This window comes from Zalophus californianus, chromosome 1 (assembly GCF_009762305.2).
Source record: "Zalophus californianus isolate mZalCal1 chromosome 1, mZalCal1.pri.v2, whole genome shotgun sequence".
NCBI classification, from domain to species: domain Eukaryota; kingdom Metazoa; phylum Chordata; class Mammalia; order Carnivora; family Otariidae; genus Zalophus; species Zalophus californianus.
In genome coordinates this window covers 134,425,672-134,450,952 of record NC_045595.1, presented here as the reverse complement: position 1 = coordinate 134,450,952, position 25,281 = coordinate 134,425,672, and the positions used below count along the sequence as shown (strand labels likewise).

The 25,281-nt window shown below is 36.1% G+C and overlaps 1 protein-coding gene across 9 annotated transcripts in view; it reads right to left on the bottom strand.

Moving 5' to 3' along the window:
* Positions 1–25,281, bottom strand: part of KLHL24 (kelch like family member 24) — a 40,782-nt gene that overhangs the window by 6,671 nt on the left and 8,830 nt on the right. For all 9 annotated transcript variants that reach the window (XM_027582693.2, XM_027582698.1, XM_027582697.1 and 6 more), the window contains 5 exons: positions 19,916–20,892; positions 8,673–8,857; positions 7,597–7,715; positions 4,054–4,242; positions 2,351–2,539 (listed from right to left, as the gene is read on the bottom strand). In XM_027582693.2, coding sequence (XP_027438494.1) covers positions 2,351–2,539; positions 4,054–4,242; positions 7,597–7,715; positions 8,673–8,857; positions 19,916–20,835 — 1,602 coding nt within the window. In that variant the 5' untranslated portion in view covers positions 20,836–20,892. The remainder of the gene's footprint in view (positions 1–2,350; positions 2,540–4,053; positions 4,243–7,596; positions 7,716–8,672; positions 8,858–19,915; positions 20,893–25,281) is intronic.

The window sequence follows — 25,281 nt, the reverse complement described above, 5'->3', positions numbered from 1 at the left end:
TTACAGTCTATATCTCTTACGCATCTTGCATATAAGACTCTTAAAATTAGGTCTCTTGTTACTGCCCTGTCTCATTTGTTTACTTATTCAATAAATATTTACTGAGCACCAATTAATGTAAGATACATAGAAAATGAGTTAGAAAAAATAGTATTCTCAAGAAGACGGAATTCTGGTATGGAAATAAACATTACATAACAGAATATTATGACCGCCATAATAGAGGTATAAGTGCAGTGACGTATCAGAAAAGAAGGAGATTAATCCTGAACAGGGAAACTTCAGTTTGTTGTAACTATAAAGTCGTCCTTGAAAGAGTAGAATTACAAATAGAGAAGGTAGAAAAGACATTAGAGTCTGAGAGAACATCATGAACCAAGGCAAGAACACATACAATCTATATAGCATATGCAATTTTACAGACACTTATATAATTGGGATAAAGTTGCAGAAAGTGAAGCTGAAAAGGCAAGCAGAGGTCAGACAACAGAAGGCCTAGAATGAAGTGGGGAAACTTGGATTTTATTCAGTATGTTTCCAATCAGAGGAGACACATAAGATTTATGGGAAAACAACTAGTGGCAAAATGGGTGAGAGAAGACATTAAAGAACACTAATTAGAATACTGTTTTTGTTTAGGGAAGAACTGATAAGAACTTGAACAAAAGCAGGAACCATAGGAATAGAAAAGAACAGGAAAAACTCTGAGGACATAGAACTGATATAATGGATTCAAATTTAGGAGAAAGTGAGGAAAATCTAAGAAATTAAGTCTAGGTATGAAATAATAGAAAAACATATATTGGTCTCTGCCCCCAGTTCCTGATACAGAGCTCCTAAATCCCTTGGAATTTCCTGAGTGATAGGAAAGTCTTTTGAGGTGATTGTTGGTTGGCTCCTGGATGGGGGTGCTGCTCACCAAAAGATCAAGCCATAATTAGAATCTTAAAACTTTCATCCCCACTCCATAAAAATTCCCAAAATACAGGATGTGAACAGCTTCTGGGTTAGTGAACATATCCATGTGCTGGGAGGGTAGTGCACCTCAACTCCAGGACAGAAGCTCCTGTGCTTGGGACCCTCCTGGACCTTACCCTATGTGCCACTTCATCTGTATCCTTTATGATATCCTTTATTATATAATAAACTGATAAACATAAGTATTTCCCTAAGTTCTGTGAGCTGTTCTAGCAAATAATTGAACCCAAGGAGGGGGCTGTGGGAATGTTAATTTATAGCCAGTCAAAAGTACTGGCGACAAGCTGGAACTAGCGTTTGGCATCTAGAGCAGTGGCAGTCTTGAACTGAGCCCTCAACTTGTGGAATCTGATGCTAACTCCAGGTAGATAGTGTCAGAACTGAATTGAACTGTAAGACATTCAGCTAGAGATGGAGAATTGGTTGGAATAAATCTAGTATCTGGTGCCAGAAGTGTTGTGAGTGTTAGTAAGGAAGAAACAGTTTTTCCATTCACTAGGGTTGTTTGGAAACAGAAAAAGTAGGCTTGGGGAAGAAGGTGAATTCTGTTTTAAGTTTGAACTCTTAGGACATCATAAAAAATACCAAATAGGCAGTTGGAAATTTGAGTCTGGGGCACAAGAGAGAGGCTTTAATGAAGATAAAGATTTGAAGTCATCAGTACTGGGCAATAAATGTGACCACTCAGGAATAGAGAATAAACTAGGAAGTGGGTAGGGGAAAGAGACTCAAGGAATGCTCATATTTAAGGGTTGGATAGAAAAAATAAGAGAATATGGATGAGACTGAGGAGATTACTTGTAATGACCTCTGAGTATAACTCTAGAGTAGTATATAGGTAGATCCAGATTTCCAGCATTAGAACATCAAGCATTTTGGTGGTTGGAGGGAGGGCAGAGTCATGAATCAAAGGCTGAGAGAAGGCTTTTTGGGAGGCAGGGGGTGGAGGTGGAGTAGGGGTATAGGTAGTGTACACGGATGAGGGAAACCTGAGCCCAGCCATTTCTTTTATAATTAAAACCACAGAAGGAAAGAAAACCAGTTTGGGAGCATTTCTTCTCTTTCAAAATATGTAAGAGATAGGGATAAGGACAGGAGTAGATTCTAAGTGGTCAAGGGAAAAAAAACTACCAGCCCAAGTGCAACGGCTGCTTCACCATGGGATGGTACAAAATAAGTTATTTCAATAAAACAATTCCCTGAAATGAGTTCAAAACAGGCATACTACATGCTTTATGTGGTTTTAAAAATTATGAAATAATTCAAGCATACATGAAATATATTAACAGTGAAATTACAGTACATTTATAATGGCCACGTATTTGGACCCTCCTAGATTGATTTTTCTTTTGGACCTGTTTTATGTCATTACCTGTCGGCTGAATGTATTCTGTACATGCATCCAGTAATCTTCAACTGGATCATAACAATATATTGCCTTGGTCAGTCCACCAGCAACATATATCAAGTTGTTTAAGGATACGGCTGTTATACACCTCTTGGCAATTGGGATAGCTGCACGAAGTAGCCAAGAATTGGTTTCTGGATCATAAGATTGAACCTAGTAATACACAGAAATATTTTATTGAAATTTATAAACAAAAATGCAAATTTACTTAATAAAAAAGTCTACTAATACATAGAAACATGATTAAAAATTAAATCCCATTAACTACATTAATTAAGTCACATTAATTCACAGAATTAAGAAAGGTTAGCTTGACAGGGAGATGTCTGATTTATAAAATTCTCAAAAGAAATGCAAATTTATTACTATCAAACAGAATAGAGTAACAAACACAGGTTGTTTCCAGGATGAATGGATACTACACTACCATGATAAGTTTTCTTACTTTCATTAAACTAACAGTCTAGATTTTTTTTTTTTAAGATTTGTTTATTTTAGAGAGAGAGAGGAGAGAATGCACATTAGTGGGGGGAGAGGCAGAAACAGAGGGAGAGGGAGAGGGAGAGAATCTCAAGCAGACTCCCTGCTGAGCATGGAGCCCAATGTGCAGCTTGATTTCAAGACCCTGAGATCATGACCTGAGCTGAAATCAAGAGTCGGACACTCAACCGACTGAGCCACCCAGATGCCCCAACAGTCTAGATTTTTAAAAAATTGTGTTAAATAGGATAACAATACCTCAATCTGAATACAATTTCTCTATGCTTTTAGGAAGTCCTTTCTTCAAAAGAACACAAGTAAACTTCAATTTAGTATACTTTGAATTATCACAAATTCTGAATTCTAAAAATGTAACATTTGACCACATTAAAGTTTAATTAAATAATTGATTGGGCACCTGGGTGGCTCATTCGGTTAGGTGTCTAACTCTTGGTTTCAGCTCAGGTCATGATCTCAGGGTTGTGAGATGGAGCCCCACATCAGGCTCTGTGCTCAGCGCGGAATCTGCTTATACCTCTCCCTATGCTCCTCCCTATGTTCTCTCTCTCTCTCTCAAATAAATAAAATCTTTAAAAAAATAATTGATTGACAAAATTCAGTTAACAATTGCTAAACAGGTTAGGCATCAGACAATTCCAGAATAACAGTATTTTCTGAGATGTCAGGAAGGAAATGTTTTGTCCCAGGAATTCGATGAACTGTAGCAACTTTGAGCTGCCCTCTATTGACATTACAGAGGTTTCCTTTCCTCTTTTTTGTTCTAAAAAATACTTTTAAAGTATGCAGAAGATGACCCACTTGGAAGCAGTGTAGTTACTGTCTTACCCTCTGCTAATTCACTTCCCAACTGTGTTGTCAGTAATTTTTTGATTCTATAGACTATAGCAGTAAAAGGTTTAAAACAATTTATTTAGTATAATATTCCAATGCTGAGATTAGTTTCATTTAAAAAAGATTAGATAATGCTTTTTACAGAAATTGTTAGATATATTAGGAGTTCACTTCAGTAACTTGAAACTCAGTGTTTTCCCCCCAAAGTATAAAGTACTAGACAATTTTTAAAAGGTTCCCTCACACTAAGGGACCTTGCTATCTATTTGATAAGCTTTGTGTATTCTTCTTCCCATATACATCATTGGTAATTTTTATAAGAGAACATGGCTTACCTTATCAGAACAAGTATTATCATCAGGTCCTCCACCAATCACAAACAATTTGCCTACACAGCTAGTCACGGCAGGAGAACTCACTGCTTCCTTAAGGGGAGCAACTTCAGTCCATCGATTTGAAAAGGAATCATAACATTCTACGCTGCTAAGTCTGTTTTGTCCATCATAGCCTCCAACAACATATACCTATATGCAAAATACATGGAAAAATCCTAATTGTCAAAAGTCTGAATTTTTAACTAGTTGGCTAAGGAGTTAAGGGATCTGTCCTCTTTAAAAAGCCCTTGATAACTATAATTGCAATAAATTTAGCTTAGTTTTAGAGACTTTTATTAGCACCCTCTCACCACCAAGGAGACTTTTTAGACATTTTTTTTCATAATAGCACCCTCCAATGAAGTTTTAATACCACAGATATACTGTGTATCTGTTTATGTACTGTATGTATATCTGTGTGTTTTATATATGAAAGAGTACAATTTTTTCACCCCCAAGAACGAATCTTCACACCTTTAAGAATGATACTGCTTACACTGAGAATTACATGATTCTTTAATGCTCACACTCATGGATGATGAAAATGTTTGACTATTATGAAGTAATAAAGCTATAAAACTAAAATATTAGATAAGGAATACTAGACTGTAAGATCACTGAGGGCAGTGCCTATCTTGTTGTTCCTTTTAGTATCTACTGTGCTTATTAGCAAAGTACCTGACACATAATGAACTCTATACTGTATATTTCAAAGGGCTTCCACAAATATGAGGAAGGCAAATTAGTATCTTTATGTGACAGCTGAACTAATCAACAAGCCATTTATTAAATGACCTATATGCCGATAACCCGTTAAGAATCATGAGACACACAAGAAACTTTTAACTTAAAAGAGGTTTTTCAGTTTAACATCCACAATTCCTTTAATCGACAGTAATTATCAATTCTTCCCTCCATATCTAAGTAACCATTAAGTCCCACTGAGTCTTCTTTCATGGCATCTCACATCTGTCCCTTCCTTTTGTTTCCCATTGCCACTATCCTACTTCAGGATCCATACCATTTTAGACTTCTCAATTAATCTCCTGGTCTCCACTCTTGTGCTCCCTCAACCACAGATTCATCTTCCTAAAATACTTCACCAACTCTTAATAGTTCAACGACAGATGCCTAAGTGGTCAAGGCCAAACTTCATATTCAAGTCTGTCCACAATTTATCTTTCTGTACTCCTCCAAATTTCTAGAGCAGCCAATGCTATTTTGTATTTCAATGTTGCACTTCTCAAATTATGTTAAAATGATCTCTTGGTGGGTTTGTTCTCCCAACACTATGAAGTTCAGAGTGGTTAAGTAACTTACTCAAGGTCACCCAGCTGGAAGAGTGTATGGAAACTGTGACACAATGTAGCAATTAAGGGCATGGCTTTGAAGTCAGGAGAGGCAGGGTTCAATATTTAGCATTGCTATGAAATGTAAACCTCGGGCAGTTTACTTACCCTCTGAGAGTCAGTCTTTGTTTCCTCAATAAAAATGTACACAGTAATAGTACCTATCACATAATTTTGAGGATTAAACTTTTTACCATTCTCCTGCATGCATAAATTAAAAATATATGTTGTGGGCACCAAGATGAAAGGACTCTAGATTAAGAAAATCCTGAACTTTGCTTTGCCCCAGCTTTATCACTTTCTGTGTAACCTTGGGCAAGTGACTGATCTCTTTGAATTAGGTTTCTTTATAAATTGAAAAAGTTACACGAAATTTTCTCTACGATTCCTTCCTACTCTCAGATTCTCTATTCCAAATCATCTTACCCAGGTTTTTTAAAGAGACCATTTATAAATTTAAATACTTTTATAGGTTTGAATTCAGTTTATATTGTAATTTTTTTAGGGTAACAGTTTCCATGATGTGAGTACTTGCTATGTAAGGAAGGAAAGATTCCTTTCATGTCTTGATTTACTGCTTCTAAGTTTTAAGTAACTTCAAGCCAAGTATACTAACATTTGTCAAATAAATTTGTGTTCACCAATCCATACATGATATTTGAGACATAAGTCATATGCATTTGCCTTTGTACTTCCAGGCTAAATAATTACAATTTTTTTAAGTCAGCTCTCTTCTCTTTCCAACCCCTTGAATATTTTAGCTGTCACTTTCAGTAATATTTTATCATTCTTGAAGCATGGCTACCAAAACTATATATAACATAGTAATTACTGACAAACTAGTGATTTTGGAAAATATCCAAATAGAATTAGTATTTTATTTTAATTTTTTTTTTTAGAATTAGTATTTTATTTCCATTACATCTATCCCAAGGTCCTCATTATTTCATTGACCTTGTCGACAGCAGCAGCACAATAGATCAACATCCTTAGGAATTAACAGTAGCTTTCAAAACTGTGCTTTGAGAAACTAATATTCTGTGGTATAGAAATTTCAAGAAGCCTCTATGGGGAAACAGACAAGGGCTGATGAGAGGCTGACTGGGAAGGGTTCCTGCACCATCTCTGTTTCTATTAGAGCAGTTCTGTTTTCTCATTGGTTGCTCTAAAATGTCTCCGCGAGGGCCCAAGAGGCAACAATCTTTTTAGAAGGGAGTATCAGGGAACCAGTCAGAAACACATGTGCAAGCAAGTATGCTGCTTTTATTCAGACTGCTCATTAATTTATGGTAGCTTTGAAGGAGCTAAGAGAGATGGAGGCAAAGAAAAGCTAAAGAGCCCTTGGCATACTGCTGTATTTTTATCTGTTCTATGTAATGGCTTTTTATATTAGATTTAACTTTTTTAACTTTAAAAAAGAAGGTGTGGCTGCTTTTAAAAAGTTTGAAAACCACTAGTCCACAAGTGTTTCTCAGGTTCCCAAGGACAGAGAATGGTTCAGAACCAACATACATTTATTTACTTATTTTTTTAAAGTAGGCTCCACAACCAGCATGGAGCCCAACATGGGGCTTGAACCCTGAGGATGAAGACTTGAGCTGAGATGAAGAGTCGGATGATTAACCAACTGAGCCACTCAGGCGCCCCCCAAATTATATATTTTAAAATATTTATTAGCTGCAGTCAATAATCAATTTTCTTTAAAATACATTGGTGAATTTATTTTAACACTATTTTAAATTTGTTTTGTCTCTAACTTGCATAAAGAAAAAAAATAACATCAGTCTAGATAAATATATCTCTGCCTGATTGCCAAAGTCAATAAAGGGAAAAAGATTGCTTGGATTAGACATTGGCCTGTTTTTGTACTTGATGTAACTCCTTTATTTTCCAATGCTTCTTAGGCATTCAGACTCCAATGGAGCATGAAAAGAGAAATGTGCTGCACTGCCACAAATTCCAAATTGGGAGAACAAAGTAGCCATTCAAAAGTACAGTGTCAAATTGTTTATACCTTCAGTTTATCTATTGAGGTTAGAAATAGAAGGAAATACAATTTGAATCCAAAATACCCAGAGAGTGAGATGAAGGATTCAACTGTGGTATTTATTTTGGGAATGTGCCAGCAATAGTAATAAAAAGTGGTTTCTCTTACTTTACCAAGGAGGACAGCCATTTTGTGACGCCATCTGCCTTTATTTAGAGAAGCAACTCTGATCCAAATATTTAGCTGTGAGTTATAAATCCACACATCACGGCCATTGATTCTTCCACCTTTAAATGCAAAACAATGTACACACAATAATATGTGTATCACCAAGGGATTTATGCTTAAGGCATAGATATAACATGGGAATTATTCACCCCAAGAATTTGTGAATTCAGTTCAATAAATGAAACAAGGACCCTCTTAAAGCTTAATGGAAACAGTTCTACAGAGCAGATTTAAACTTTGCCGACTGTGATCTTGAGAATTATAGGCCCCAAATAATAAAATGCAGAATATGAATTTTACAAATGTATAAGACTATTGATTTGAATGAGACATCAGAAGCACCCAAACAACAGAATTATTTTAAAAAGATTTTTAAAAATCACCCATTTTTTCAAAAAGCATACCATTGTACAAAATAAAGTATGTGTTGTTATATTGTTCAACATGTAGTAATAGCGTAACTCCAAAGCTGGTAAAATTATTAACCAAATAACAGACTCAAAACCATTGATAATGTAGTCATACTTTGTATAAGTCTGTCATTTTATTGTCTCAGATTTTAGATGTAACATCACATAAAAGAAGTTCAAATTAAGAATTTTAAGGAAAATCCTATTTTATAAACTTTGGGGAGAATTTCAGAAAACCTGGGTGGATCAGAGATGCTTAATTAATTCTATGAGTAATTTGCACTTTGCATACTTCACTGTGTTCCTTAAAACAAAGCTAACAGGTAAAAGTTTTAAAAATTATACCATATCCTATATGCACTTGAGAGCATTTAAAATTTGACAATTAAAGGCATTTTTCTGGTGGATCTTTTATAAATCATTCTGGATCATCTTGAGCCTGCTTTTAAGAGCAAAAAGTCATTCTCAGTTTTGTTGTATAACAAATACTTTCTGCTGAAAGTGGGTATATTCACTTTCATATTTTCTTCTGAGACACTACTATTGTTTAAAACAGCCAAGCTGTGTTCAAATTAAAAGTAGCTACTGTAATAATTCTCTAATTACCTGAAACAAGAATGTCATTCCTTAGAGCACAGACTGCATACTCTGATTTGGTAAATTCTGGAAGCTTAGCCAAAGACTTCCATTCTCCTGTCACAGGATCATAGCACTCAGTGTATGGAAGATTAAATCCTCCAACCCGTTCACAGCCTCCAACGACAACTATCACCTCAGAATAGCCAGTTGACCTAAAACAATTATTATAAGAATGTATAAATGATAAAATACTCAAGATTGTTGAAAACTCTAAAAACATACCATTAACATAAAGAAAGTAGAACATTATTATAAAGTAAACAGTTAAGTTTATTCTCTGAGCATGTGCCAAATAGTACAGGCTGCCAGTGACTTTGAGAGCATTTGCAAGGGATTTAGTGACATCATTTTCCACAGAAAATTTCTATGGGTATTTTTTTTCTTTGAGTTTTGCCCTAAAAATTGTAAAGCAGTCCAAAGATCCTACCTAACTCAACTGGAATCCTGGGAATAGTAAGGATGACTTAAATGCAGTTTTGCAGTAATTCAGATATGTATAGCCATACTAAGGTAAGATAATGTAGGAATATAGTGATTTTTTATCAGATTGCTAGTTTTTTTTTTTAACATTTTATTTATTTATTTAAGAGAAAGAGAGCAAGAGCAGGAGGACGGGCAGAGGGGGAGGGACAAGCAGACTCCTGCTGAGCGGGGAGCCCAATGCAGGGGCTTGACCCCAAGACCCCGGGATCATGATCTGAGCTGAAGTCAGACGCTTACCGACTGAGCCACCCAAGCACCCCATATTGCTAGTTCTAAAAAAACTAATTCATAGTATAATCTAAGTACCCTTTAAAGGAGTGTATGTATTTGTTCGGAATATACTTTTTAAAATAATTTTTTAAAGTTAAGTACATTAAAGTAACCCAAATCAAAACACCAAGCAGTCCTTAAAGTGTTAACAGAGTTTATAACACAGAATGTTAAAGGAAAAAAAGCAAGACAAAAAATTGTACAGAAGGTCTGATCAATACTATGTAAAAAATGTGTCTGGAAAGAATATACCAAGTGCTAATGATGGTTATCTCTGGATAGTGTGGCTTCCTTCTTTCTATCAACACAAATTTTCAAAATGATAATGAACATGGACTATTTTTAGAGTGGAAAAAAACAACATTTAGAGCACTAAGAGAATCCTAAGGTTTATTAATCATGGACTTCTTTTATTTTATAGTTTAAATTTAAGATAGACACAGGAAAAACTAAAAGCTTATTCAAGTTCTTTGTTGTTACTCATAAGGCTCAGTAGAAAGTTTGGAATTTTAAAATTATTTGGCTTTTATATTTTTTCACAAATATAACTGAAATGAAAAAGGTCCTGTAACTACATTTTATGGTTGTTACAATTCTGATCTCATGAAGCAAAATGCTAACAATCCCTCTTAACTTAAATGTGGAAGGAAAAAAGACCACATCAGAACACTGATTTGTAGTTTTAGTCAGTATGAGTTTCACAATTACACTAGAAAAAAAAACAAAATTAAGCAATACTGGTATGTCACTTTAACAGAGATACTGTTTCTAGCTACATTTACTCATAGCTTTTTCAACTAATAATCATTCACCTGTTCCATGCCAGGTATATTTTTCCATTATAAAATCAGAAAAATATATTGTAGAAAAGAATCCTGTTCATAGATGTAATAAAAATTACTTTTAGGAACCCAGCAAATCATATAACCCTAATCTAGTATATAGTAAGACATTATCAGAAGGACTGAAATATTATCAATACTATTTTCCAAATAATTCTAAAATGAAACTATTAAAATAAATAGAGAATAACACCAGATACTTGGTATAACTATTAACTTATCCTTCTTTCCATAAAAGTATCATTTCCTAAAATTACACTTAAAATACCTCTAAAACAAATCCATGTGATTTTCCTTACTTATTGATTGATCAAAACAAAAGTTGCTAAATACTGTCACTGGGGTTCAGTGACCCCCAATTATTTTAATATAAAATCAAGGTAACTACTATATATTATAGAATTGTCTTTTATACACTTTCCTTATAACATTTTATTTATTTATTTAAAGATTTTATTTATTTATTTGACAGAGAGAGACACAGTGAGAGAGGAAACACAAGCAGGGGGAATGGGAGAGGGAGAAACAGGCTTCCCGCAGAGCAGGGAGCCCGATGTGGGGCTCGAACCCAAGACGCTGGGATCATGACCTGAGCTGAAGGCAGACGCTTATCGACTGAGCCACCCAGGCTCCCCTATTTTTTATTTTTTTTTAAGAGACAGAGAGAGAGCAGAAGTGGCATCACGGTGGGGGGGTCAGAGGGAGAGAGAGAATCTTAAGCAGGATCCACACCCTGCATGGGGCTCAACGTGGGGTTCAGTCTCAAAACCCTGAGATCATGACCTAAGCCAAAATCAAGAGTCAGACACTTAACTAACTGAGCCACTCAGGTGTCCCCAAATATGATTTATTTTACAGCTTCTCTTTGCTTAAATTTGCTTGCTTTTTTCAAGACTTCTTAGCCTAATAAACATATATTGTCTCTTTTTGTACCTTGTAGTAAGAAGAGAAAATAGCACCAAAAACTAATGGCTAAAACAATTAGTCCCACTAAATAAAGGATCATTTCAGTGTCTATGGAAATGTGTTTTTATCTGAAAGGATCAACAAACTAGTAGTTTTACCTGTACTGAAGGTCTTATTTACAACCAAATGGCTCTTAACTTAATTAGAGACAAGTCTGGTGTTCTCATTAGAGACTGTTAATCCAGGAGAAGTTATTTTTAGGGACGCCTGGGTGGTTCAGGCAGTTAAGTGGCTGGACTCCTGGTCTTGGCTCAGGTCATGATCTCAGGGTTGTGGGATCAAGCCTGGCATCCTTCTCCCAGCTCAGTGGGGAGTCTGCTTGAGTTTCTCTCCCTCTCCCCCTCTTCCTGCTTGCGTGAGGGCTCTCTCTCTAAAATAAATCTTTTTTAAAAAAGTTATTTTTTATTTCTTGAGCTTGGAAAAATTTTTATCTAAGGCAGGGAGATGACTGCCTTAACGGAAGTAAGTTACTACAGCTGATAATGGTAACTGGAACAAAAAGGCAGTCAAGATGATAGCACAGGATGAATAAAAGTCTGGATACCCCATTCAACCTATTTTTTAGAGTGAACATTATTTTATTAATGCTTTAAAGTGAAAATCCTGATTCTGCTGTGATTAAATAACAAATATTTGCTGTTTTAGTATTAAATCTTACCATTTGTTCCTGGGAAAGTATGACAACTAAATTATCCTTTTTTTTACTATGGCAAATATTGTTTTTTTTAAAAAATCATCACCCTCTTTTATCATGAATTTAAGAAAAGATCAAATTAAAAGATTACATTCTTTGATTTATGTGAAAGATAAAATAATTCTCTCCTCTGCCCCTCCCCCTGCTCGTGCTCCCTCTCTCAAATAAATAAATTAAAAAAAATTTTTTAACAGATTTTATTTATTTATTTGACACAGAGACAGAGTGGGAGAAGGAGAAGCAGGCTTCCTGCTGAGCAGGGAGCACGATGAGGCACTTGATCCCAGGACCCTGTGATCACGACCTGAGCTGAAGGCGGACACATAACGACTGAGCCACCCAGGCTCCCCAAATTTAAAAAAAATCTTAAAAAAAAAAAAAAATCTCAAAACGCAAAATACAGAACTTGTTGGCTGAAATAACAGACCTACTTATTATTAATGCCAAATATGCCAGAGATAGGTCAAACTAATTCTCACCAATAAAAGGAGTCACTGGGAATGGTTAATGGCTACTGGGAAGAATAACTGAATGTATTTATTTATTTATTTATTTATTTATTTTAAAAGATTATTTATTTATTTATTTGACTGACAGAGAGAGAGAGAGACAGCGAGAGAGGGAACACAAGCAGGGGGAGGGTCAGAGAGAGAAGCAGGCTTCCCGCGGAGCAGGGAGCCCGATGTGGGGCTCGATCCCAGGACCCTGAGATATCATGACCTGAGCTGAAGGCAGTCGCTTAACCAACTGAGCCACCCAGGCGCCCCAATAACTGAATGTATTTAAAAAGCACAATAGGAAAGGCAATGTTTACATATAGTAGGGAATTGGAAGAAAGAAGGGAATGATGTTAGTAATATAATCTATTCACCATTCCAAGACTCAAAAATACCTGAAAACTGAGCTATCAAACAAAATAATTAACTAAAATAGAGATATGAGACTTGAAGCCCTGAAGAGACCACCTGGCTCTCTAGTCTGTAAGGTATGATAGTTACTAAACTCAGTGTATTAATATATCTAAAGAAAGAACTATGTATCAAAAGAGGGATTGGTTTATCATAGAAGCAAAAAGTAAATGAATGAAAAAGTAAATAATCACAGAGGCAAACATCTCCTGTGTCCACTCAAATTCTTGTCCAAGGGAAAGAGAATCTTAGCTTAGCTAACTTGAACATTACTGGTTCTTTGGTAAGAATATTTTTATGGTGGGTGAGATTTCCTCAAGCTATACTAGCTGATAGGACTCCTGTTCTAAAGATCTACCAACTCCCTTTGTTTGGATCCCATGCTTGCCAAACAACCTTTGAAAACATTGGCTTCCCGCTTAGTGATTTGTTCATAGTAAAAGAATATGCTGAACAGACTGGCTTAAAGATCTATATGTGCCGATGTGGAATAACCTCCAAGATACTTATAAATGATAAAAACAAGGCACAGAACTGAGTGTATAAAAAGCAGGGAAGTATGTGTGCATATATACATATACCTAGAATATATACACACACAAAGAATATTTTTAAAGAGTTCAAAAAACTGGTTAACAGTAGTATCCTTTGGGGAGAACTGATCTATAAAGGATCAGGTGGAGGGAGACTTACATGTATACTTTCATGAAAAATGTTTGAGTTAAAAATAAAAATGAGGGGCACCTGGGTGGCTCAGTCGGTTAAGCGTCTGCCTTCAGCTCAGGTCATGATCCCAGGGTCCTGGGATGGAGCCCCACATCGGGCTCTCTGTTCAGTGGGGGCCTGCTTCTCCCTCACCCTGCTGCTCCCCTGCTTGTGCTCTCTCTTTCTCTCCCTGACAAATAAATAAAATCTTAAAAAAAGAAACCATTTAAAAAAATTAAAAATGAACTAATGTGGAAAAGAGGTAAACTATGCATCTAATATAGTAGACTATCATTCTTAAGAGGAACTGGAAGAAAAATTCAGAACAGTGAATTTTAAAATACTATTTCTTAAAAAAAAAAATCTTAATCAGGGGCGCCTGGGTGGCTCAGTCGGTTAAACGTTGCCTTTGGCTCAGGTCATGATCCCAGGGTCCTAGGATCGAGCCCCACCTCAGGCTCCCTGCTTGGCGGGGAGCCTGCTTCTCCCTCTACCTGCTGCTCCCCCTGCTTGTGCTCTCTCTGTCAAATAAATAAATAAAATCTTTTAAAAAAATCTTAATCATAATCTTCATGTTTTTATTGGTTTCCATTAGGAATTTGAACTTTGTCTTCATTATGGACATAATTTTCATTATATAATAACTGATTGTTAGACAAGAGGTAGTAGAAAGTTTTTAGAAAAGTACTTAATTAACTAATTCAAACCTCAAAATGACAAGCTTATTAAATCTTAGCTATCTCTATTGCTCAATGGAATGTGGCAAAGAGCATCAATTTTTTCCATAGACATGAACAAACTATTCTTAAACTATTTGATATCAAGCATATCTGTCTTTCAAAGCACATTTCCTATTCTGTAAAAGCAGAGCGCAAATTTACAATGTATTTTGATTATTTTCTTCATGAAACCAGCAAAAATCTTTACTGTGCATTTTTGTGTATAATACTAGGTTATGTACTTTTCGTATCTATTTCCAATCCTCACAATCTTACGAGGTGGTATTATGCTTATTTTACAGATGAGAAAATTGATAGAAAAGTTAAAATGTTTTGCCTAAGGTCATGGTATTAACTATTTGTATAGAGCCAAATCCCAGTCCAGACCTGATTCTGAAGTCAGTACTCTGAAGACATCATGATACTTGCATTTGTCATTTATTAAAAAGTAGTCATTATGTAGTAGTACAGAGACTTCAGGTTGCATCATATATGTTAATAAAAAGACAACTATTCCTAAGCTTTACTCCCATGATTGGTCTCTACTGTTTTTTCTCCTGAGGGTTTACAACTGGTAGTGCATATTACCAAAGCTTCTGTGCTCTTAGATTGGTCCTTATCCTCTTTTTAGGTAACCATTATCATCCTTTGTTTTTAATACAATGTACGTTGGAGTTTTCTTTCTTATTTAAGAGACATGTGGGTATATATAGGTAGAATATCCAGTATGGACTGAACTCTGGAGAACACTCGGCACAGGATAAACCATGAAGAAATCCTGGCTGATGTGAGGACTATAACCTAACTGAACAGTGGTGGAAACAGACTGTTATCACCTTAATCCGAGTTAATCTTTGCATCACTAATGGTGGGACCACCAGATATGCTGTGTCTCCTAAAGTAATGCAATACAATATACACATTACCTAGGATGAACTCTAGCCAAAAATATTTAACTTGTCTCCATCAAGCGGAAGCTTGTTGAACTAACTTCCAGTTTCCAGAAAACATAGCTAAATTCAGCTAAGTGACAGCATAAGGAAGCAACCTAATACAGAAGGTGGAATATTTTCTGGACAACTTGCCCATCAACAAAATCATGAAAAAGAAACTGTTCTGGAATAAGAGACTTCATGGGAATAACCAGATGCAATGAGCGGTACTGGATTGGATCAAGGTTCATTAAAGAACAGTTTGGAAAAGACTGGGGAAATCTGAATACGGACTGGGTATTAGTTAATATGAAAAAAAATATTAACTTCAAGTGGGGTGTTATTTAGCCTATGTTATTGTTTTAAAGATGCATCCTGAGGTAAAAATAAGCAAACAAATAAATAATTTTTTAAAAAAATTGGCTGAATGAATGGGTGAATAAATGAAAGAGAAAAGTCTGGGCTGGAGTTATAGGTTTGCTAGTCAATAGCATGTATGGTAATTAAAATCAAGAGGGTAGATGAGATCATCTAGGAAGATGTGATGTAAGGCAAGACAGAGAGCTGTGAACCCAGGGGATTATCAATATTTCAAAGGCCAGATATAGAACCATCAAAGGGAAAAAGAGCAGCTGGAGAAGAGGACCGTGAGGAAAAAGGTGTTCCAGAAGCTAATGGAGGAATTTCAAGAAAAAGTAAAGCAACTGGATAAAGTCAAATCCTAAAGAGAAATCAAGGTGAATAAGACTGAAAAGAGGCTAACAAATAACAAATAGAAGGTCAGTGATGACCTGACTGAGAGGAGTTTTAGTCTAGTGACTGGAGGGGAAGTCAGAGGAGTGAATTGTAGTTGAAGTGGAGACATCACTCCTCTTTCAAAGAAGTTTGGAGTTCCTCAGAAAGATGAGAACCTGACAGACGATACACATTGTTCAGAGAATGAAATTCCTAGTGATTGGTATTAATATGCAGTAACAGGTAAGTGAAGGAACAGAAGGAGCGGGAGGTGGTGGCAGAGTTGTAAAATAAGGAATTCTCTTTATGCTCCTTAGACAATGGCTACATAAAATAAGTATCTTCTATTATATTTACAATAGTCCATAAACTCGATATAACTATAGTTCGTTTTTTTCCTACTTGCCTCCTAAAGAAAGATGACATTGAAATCTTATATATAGATGTGTTTCACTGTATGAAATGGATTGATTCCCTTAAAAACTGGATGTAAAATACATTTTTACAAATTAAATAATTAAGTGAATTGGAAAATTATCTATGTATTATCTAAGCCTAATTACCTTTAGACTGCAATCTGATTTCATTTAGGTCATATTTTTATAATGTTAATAACAAATAACTTATTTGATTTTACAACATACATCCCCTGGTCCCTAATTCTAATCCTATGCGTATATAGGAGATATATGCTGGAAAGTTATTATTAGCCCTATTTGACCCAAAGCCATTCTGTCTGCTGTAAGGGGAGTCTGTTTGAAAAAATACACAATTTTCCCCTTAGAGGGATACTATGTATCCAGAAAAGTTCTGAACAGTCCCAAAGCTGTTCAACATTCTTTTTAAGATTTTATTTACTTATTTGAGAGAGAGCAAGAGAGAGCAAGCAAGCAGGGGTAAGGGGCAGAGGGAGAAGCAGACTCCCCCCACTGAGCAGGGAGCCTGATGCGGGGCTCAATCCCAGGACCCTGAGATCATGACCTGAGCTGAAGGCAGAGCTTAACTGACTGAGCCACTCAAGCGCCTGCTGTTCAGCATTCTTAATCAATACATTTAAGAACCTTGGTCTTTCACATTTTTAAGCTCAGCCCCTGTTTCTTAGTAGTCCTTAAAAAAAATAACAACTTAAAAAATTAGTATATTTATATAACAAAATTCTGTTTTTTGTCCCTTGTTAAAAAACTGAGAGTCAAATATACTTCTTTCTTACAAAGCAATTATTACTTTTCACTAAATTCAGTTGACTTTGAAGAAAAAAATGTACTCTAACCCTAAATACAAAGAAGTATTAATTTTTTATAATAATAATTACCCAATATTGTATCCAATTTATAAAAAGTTCAGACTGTCAAGTACTGGGAGTTTTCTTTAAAGATTTATTTATTTGAGAGTGCACACGTGCGTGCACATGTGAGTGCACAAGTGGGGGGGCAGAGGGAGAGGGAGTCTTTTTTTTTTTTATAGATTTTATTTATTTGAGAAAGAGAGAATGAGAGACAGAGAGCACAAGAGGGAAGAGGGTCAGAGGGAGAAGCAGACTCCCCACTGAGCAGGGAGCCCAACATGGGACTCGATCCCGGGACTCCAGGATCATGACCTGAGCCGAAGGCAGTCGCTTAACCAACTGAGCCACCCAGGCGCCGGAGGGAAAGAGAGTCTTAAGCAAACTCTGAGCTAAGAGAGGAGCCCCATTCGGGGCTTGATCTCAAGACCCTGAGATAGGACCTGAGCCGAAACCAAGGATTGAACTCTTAACCAACCACGCCAACCAGGCACTCCTGGGAGTTTTCTTAAGTGGGTCAAACCTACACTACACTCTATAAATAATAGCTAATAATTTTTAAGTACTTCTCTGCACCACTTTCAATGATGAGTACCTTAAGGATTATTGCATTTAATAGTTTCAATGGCAGAACCTGTGAGATAGGTACTATTTATCATCATTCTCACTTTACATATGAGGAAACAGATTAAATCTTGTGATGTTCAAACTAGTGTGGATTTTAAAGACATGCTATCTCATCATATGCTGAATTTTAATCATATCCCAAAACAATAATAATCAAAATGAAAGCTAAAATTTTGGTTTGAGAGCTACGCTCTAGTAAATTTATAGGAAAAGTGGAGATGATATGAGAAAATAAAAGTAAATACCAGTTTCACAACAATGTGAATATATTTAACACTACTGAGTGGTACAATTATTAAAACTGGTTAAGGTGATAAATTTATGCTATATGTTTTTTAACCACAATTTAAAAAAATTAGCTTTGTTAGAAAAATACTAGATTTTTTTTAAAAGATTTTATTTATTCATTTGTCAGAAAGACACAGTGAGAGAAAGAACACAAGCATGGGAAGCAGCAGAGGGAGAAGCAGGCTCCCTGATGAGCACAGAGCCTGATGTGGTACTCAATCCCAGGACCCTGGGATCATGACCTGAGCAGAAGGCAGATGCTTAACTGACTGAGCCACCCAGGCGCCCTGCAAGATTCTTTACTATATTTCTCACAATAGCCATTTCTTGCTTATTCACAGTATAGTACCTTTAATATTATTCCTTCAATTATTAAGACATGGATATTATTTTCCTATAGCTTATAAATTAAAATCTGTATGTTTTATTGAAATAATGCACTGTAAGAAGATACAAGTCTAATACTGAATTGAATTCCTACCTCTAAATATCTTCCAAATTCTCTCTAATGATGATACAATTTTTATAATCAGAAAAAAATTTTAAAATTAAGATTGACATTAAATTACTGTGACAATGAGAAGAGATCTGAAACCTGGGTTTTACATCAAGAATCCATTCAATAGGGGCAGCTGGGTGGCTCAGTCATTAAGCATCTGCCTTCAGCTCAGGTGATGATCCTAGGGTCCTGGGATCAAGCCCTGCATCGGGCTCCCTGCTCAGCAGGAAGCCTGCTTCTCCCTCTCCCACTCCCCCTGCTTGTGTTCCCGCTCTCGCTGTCTCTCTCTGTCAAATAAATAAAATCTTAAAAAAAAAAAACCTTAAAAAAAAAAAAGAATCCACTCAATATATATCAGCTTACTTACTTCACCTTTATATTTTAAGTTGCCTGCTAGGAAAAAAGGAAGTCTGTGAATTTGCCAATTGTTTTTTTTTTTTTTTTTTAAGATTTATTTATTTATTTGACAGAGAGAGAATCTCAAGCAGACTCCCCCTGAGTGCAGAGCCCAATGCAGGGCTTGATCTCATGACCCTGAATTCATGACCTGAGCTGAAATCAAGAGTCAGACACTTAACCAACTGAACCAATTGGGCACCCCTGCCAATTGTTTTTTATATGTAGAGGCAGTACAAGAGAGTCTACCAAAGTCTTTTTTTTTTTTTTTAAGATTTTATTTATTCATTTGACAGAGAGAGAGAGAGCACAAGCAGGGGGAGTGGCAGGCAGAGGCACAGGGAGAAGCAGGCTTCCTGCAGAGCAGGGGGAGCCCGATGTGGGACTCGATCCTAGGATCCTGGGATCATGACCTGAGACTAAGGCAGTTGCCTAACCAACTGAGACACCCAGGCACCCGCGAGACTACCAAAGTCTTTAGTCTACTTTATATCCAAAGACTCTTTGGAAAGAAAAGTGGAATGATTAGAGATTAAGAGAAAAGATTAAGAGAAATAAGCAGAAATATGTTGAGATGTTCACAGTTGCAAAGACCCTTTGCAATACCCTTTCATAGCTCCGAATAACAAAGAATGATACTGCTGAATCTAGTGTTCACTGGCAAAGACTTTAAAAAAACTTTTTTTTGAGGGGGAGAGACATTTTAATGATTTACATAATCCAAATCTTAAATTATGGAAAGCCACATGTAGACAATATATATAAATGACTACACTGAGATTTCACTCAGGAGGTTTAAAAATATTTAAAAAATAAAAACTTTTGTTAATTATGTTGTAGTTCATTTATAAACAGTTTTCTCACCTGCGTGGCCTAGTCCTTGGGGACATCATTTCATTCCCAAGTATGTGGTACCGTCTTGCTTCATGCAAAAGCTGATAACACTCAGGAGAATTCTGGATCAATTGGTCCACCTCAACTGTTTGGACAAAGTAGTTGGGATGCAACAGAGGGAGTCTCACATGTGTCAGGAGCTCATGTAACAGTGGTCTTCTCAGATCAACAGCACGATAGACCCAACGCATGACGGCTTCAAAAACCATCTCCTCTTTACCAATAACAAGTTCATCACTACAAATATAATCAATAAGTTCATCTTTGTCAAGCTCAAGAAATTCTTCATGCTGTGACACATCTTCAAAAGTCTGTAATGCAAAATTCTTGCATTTTGTGAAGAGTGTTTTGAGAGAATGGGTATCAGCAAAGCGCTGGATTCCTAAGCAGTTACAAGGATCAAGTTGCTCCTCTAAGAACTTGGCACAAGCATCACGGAGAACACTAATCTGAAAGAGGCTTGATGTTTCAAAGAGATATTGTACATTCTCTGTAGTGATCTTTACCTTTCCAGTATAAACATACTGCAAAAAACATTCCATAGCTTCAGCTAAAATACCATTGATCTCAACCAACATTTCTCGGCTTTCTCTGTGGTCATTACAAAACATAGCTCTGAAGTAGCTACTACAGGCTGAGAGAACAGCTCTATGGCAAGGAAATTCTTTGCCTTCCACACAAATGATGACGTCTGTGAATAAGCGGCTGTCTCGGAATTCATTGAATATCTGGAGTATGTTTTCAGCATGGGATGATCCTGAGGAGAAGTCAAAAAACTCATGGCCTGTCAAAGATTTAGGGTCCATTTCAAAAACTTTACGCTTAGTTGCTGGGGAATCACGCACCCCAAGATCCTCTCTGTTTAGTCTTCGTCCCAATATTAGTACCATTGTTACATCAGTTGACTATATAATTGTTGAGAAATGTTAAGGATCTTCTTTATGTGGCTAAAAGTAGAAAAAAAAAAGGAAAACATTTCAATATATAAAAAATTCAGCACTCAAACTACATAGCCTCATTTTGATGTAAACATTACAACAAATACATATACTTAATATATCTTATGCGGAGTAGAGAGTACTATCTCATTTTAATAAGAATTGATAAATAAAAATTTGCATTATGGATACAATCTGCCATAGTACTCCTTAAGCCCACCCCCCCAAAGATATTATATACTTTTTGAATTACTAATAACCTCTGTCTCCCCTTTTACACAACTGGGTTTTATCTACTGACTGTAGAGTTAAGTCTGAATGCTGTAAGACCAAGAATTTGACTATATTCAGATTCCTAATATAAATGTTTATTACCTTAATATAATATTATGAGAGAGGAATTCAGTTATATGTATCAGCAGCCTTTAAAAATATGTGTGTTGGGGCACCTGGCTGGCTCAGTCAGTACAGGATGCAACTCTTGATCTTGTAGTTGTAAATTCGAGCCCCATGTTGGGTATAGAGATTACTTAAAAAAAAAAAATGTGTATTGTTCGACCAGCAAGTCCATTTCTAGCAATCTATCCTAAGGAAATAATCTGGAGTATGTGGAAAGATTTATCTACAGAGATGTTCTATGCTCTATTAATAGAAAATACTTAAAACAATCTAAATGCCCTACAATAGAAGATGAGTTAAACCATATTGCATCTTAGTCTATGCAGCCATTTAAAATTATGTAGACTATTTAATGACACAGGGAAGTATTAGTCAGATAGTAAGTGAAAAGCGGATCGTAAAACATATGCTCAAAACAGAAAAAATTATGTATCAGTGTATCTTAGGGATAGAAAAAAGGAGGCATATATGCCAAAATGTTAAGTGATTTATCTATCTTTTGTTTTCCTCTATTTCACCCAATTTCCACTATAAATATGTAGTATTTTGTTTTCAGATCTTTAAACACATCTATCCATGCCCTTCTCCCTTTTGCTAATAAGAAACATCCCCAAACTTCTCTCAGAAATGAATATGAATAGGTAAACTAATGGATTGACGCACTGGGTTATGGCTATCAATTCTCTTTAAGTTTTGATTTTTAAGGTGGTTCTTCCACAGCTACTCTGTTTTCACATCTCCATAAATTAATATGTGATCCAAAATGTAACTGTAACTGGCTTAAGAGCACTGAGAATAACTCTCAACTATTCCCATTCTCTCATAATCTTTTACACAATTCCTTCTAAAGGTCCCTGCTTCTTTCTGAAATATTTCAACAGTCAGACATCCAGACCTAACTAAGCCTAAAGAATGCTTAAGAACATCAAAGATAACCCCCCAAATGAAATCCTGTCCTACATTCACAAGCCACAAATAAAATGGACACTTGAGAGTTAATCTTAATTTAGAACTGTGTTTTGTGGGGCTCCTGTGAGTTAAGCCACTGACTCCTGGTTTCAGTTCAGATCATGATCTCATGGGTCTTGAGATTGAGCCAGGGCAGGCTCCATGCTCAGCAGGGAGTCTGCTTGAAAGATTCTCTCTTCCTGCCCCTCCCCTGCTCATGTGTGCCCACACTCGCACTGTGTCTCTAAAAATAAATCCTTTAAAAAAACCCTGTATTTTGTATACCCATCACACATTAAACTGTACCCCATTTTTAGAATCCTTATGTGACACAGTAAGCTAGAAAATATGAACTATCAAAACCAAGAAGCAACTCGTTCTATTACATTCTTTCATATTCTGATTATTTTTTTTAAGATTTTATTTGAGAAAGAGAGAGTGCATGAGCACAAGCGGGGGGGGGGGGAGGGGCAGAGGGAGAGGGACAAGCAGAGTCCCCACTGAGCAGGAAGCCCAATGAGGGGCTCATTCCCAGGACCCTGGGATCATGACCTGAGCTGAAGGCAGACGCTTAATGACTGAGCCACCCAGGTGCCCCCTGATTTATTCTTATATTTTCCTTCTTTTCTCATCACTCTAATGACCCAGATACCCTAGTTACAATATTCACTAGATACTTCCAATTTTCAATTCCCTCACTGAGTGTATTTAATTTTGTCACTTCCATTTCTATCATCAACAAATATTTATTGTGTGCCTACCATTGTCAGAATACTGTGCTCAGCCTATGGTTTTCAGAGATGTAAGATATTACTGGATGTTGCTGTTGAGGTTTTTTTTTTTTTTTTAATATAGTTGAGACAAAGCATATTCACAAGAAGATAAATAGGAAGGTAGTATATGCGATATGATGCCACACTGGTATAGATACTTAAGTTTCTATTAAATGTTTTTTACCTCTTCATATAAATTAGCACTTAATCTTTCTGAAGTCCAGGTGTTAGGATTTTCCCTAGACAGATGTACAGCAGGCTATTCTAATTGTTAGGGAAAAGTACCTGGTTGTAATCACATTTAAGGACACCTAAATGTTTGCATGTACAAAATCCTTTCTCTTCCATTCCTCTCTTCATCTCTTAATTTTGCAGGTAAAGTCAGAAAAAAATTCAAGCAATTTTATTAGTCAAATGGAATAAAGATGCAAGTAAAACAAATACTTTTTTCATTTAGGATCACCGAGTGGGGATTCAGAGGCAGTATGCTAAGAGGGAAATTCCTGCTGTGTTCATGTGGATTGTGTGAATTTAAAAAGTCCTAAAATGACCGAAGAAGGGTCATTTTGGTTCCCTCTAAGAATTCTAACAAAAACTGAGGAAGTTCTTGGAAATCTACCAAGTAAGGCTGTAGGACTATTAAGTGCCAATCTGTGTACTCATTGTGTATTAACTGCTTTGACGATACGATACCATGGGGGTTGTATTTCCTTATACATATTAAAAAACAAAACAGAACAACACTAATCTTTTTTAAAAACTGCTTGCCATGTGCCTGGCACTTTCTAAATTCTCTCTCTTTTTAAAAGACTTATTTATTGGGGTGCCTGGCTGGCTCAGTTGGTTAAGCAACCGACTCTTGATTTTGGCTCAGGTCATGATCTCAGGGTCATGAGATCCAGCCCCACAAGGGGCTCTGCGCTCAGCAGGCAGTCTGCTTGAGATTCTTTCCCTCTCCCTCTGCCCCTCCCCTGCTCTCTCCTTCTCAAATAAATTAAGTAAATATTTAAAACAATAAAAAGATTTATTTATTTATTTGAGGGGGGAGGGACAGAGAGAGAGAATCCTCAAGTAGACTTCCCTCAGTGCAGAGCCCAACACCAGGCTTGATTCGACGACCCATGAAATTACAACCCCAGCCGAAACCAAGAGTTGGATGCCCAACCCAGGTGCTCCAACTTTCTAAATTCTTCATACAGAATTAATTTAAACCTCCCAACAACCTTATGAAGTTGTTACTACAATTAACAAGAAAATTGTTTACAGCCTTAGGACTTTTATGTAAAGGATTAAGAGAGATTTTTCTTTTTTTAAAGATTTTATTTATTTATTTGACACAGAGAGAGAGACAGCGAGAGAGGGAACACAAGCAGGGGAGTGGGAGAGGAAAGCAGGCTTCCCACCAAGCAGGGAGCCCGATGCGGGGCTAGATCCCAGGACCCTGTGAGCATGACCTGAGCCGAAGGCAGACGCTTAACGACTGAGCCACCCAGGTGCCCCAAGACAGATTTTTCTAAATAGGCAGGAACTATTTACAACGTAAGTGAAAGACTGACAGGGATAAACTTTACCCTCACTTCTAAGTTTAAGAAAACAAACAGAAAATTTTAAGTATTCAAATATATATGTCATTTATTTTTTAAATGTATAACAAAGTTTATAATATAATGAAACTGTTAGATAGCAGTGGAAACTCATGTAGAAGGCCTATTTAAATAAACACACAAGTAAAAATAAACCTAAGAGAATGCTTATGAATAACTGGTTTTAGGAGCAATGTCAATTATTGGATATTTAGTCAGTAAAATGAGCTTTTCTTAAATTTGAGGGAATATTTGTCTACACATATGTTATGGTCCAAGAAAGTCAGATTTTGAACTGTAATCTAATTATGTTTTGGAGGTTTTAAGTAACAGATCTGCATGAGAATAAAAATGTTCTTTTATTAATTTTAATACCTAAATGAATAAAATTGCATGGGTTTAAAATATTTTACTATTAGTTTTATAATATATCATCACAAACTAAAAAAAAGGGAGATGTTTTTTCCCATCTCTTTTGAGATTTTCCTGACTAGAGAGTTCATGTTTGCCTTATTACAGGTCATTCAACTTCTTGGATTATGGCTGCCCACACATGTGTGTGCCATCCACAAATACATGCACATATACATGGGTTAAAATTTAAGAATTCACTTATAGTACATATCATCACTTTTAAATTGCAAGCTCCCATACATGTGCAGTAGCACATATCTCAAATACACTTTTAATCTGAA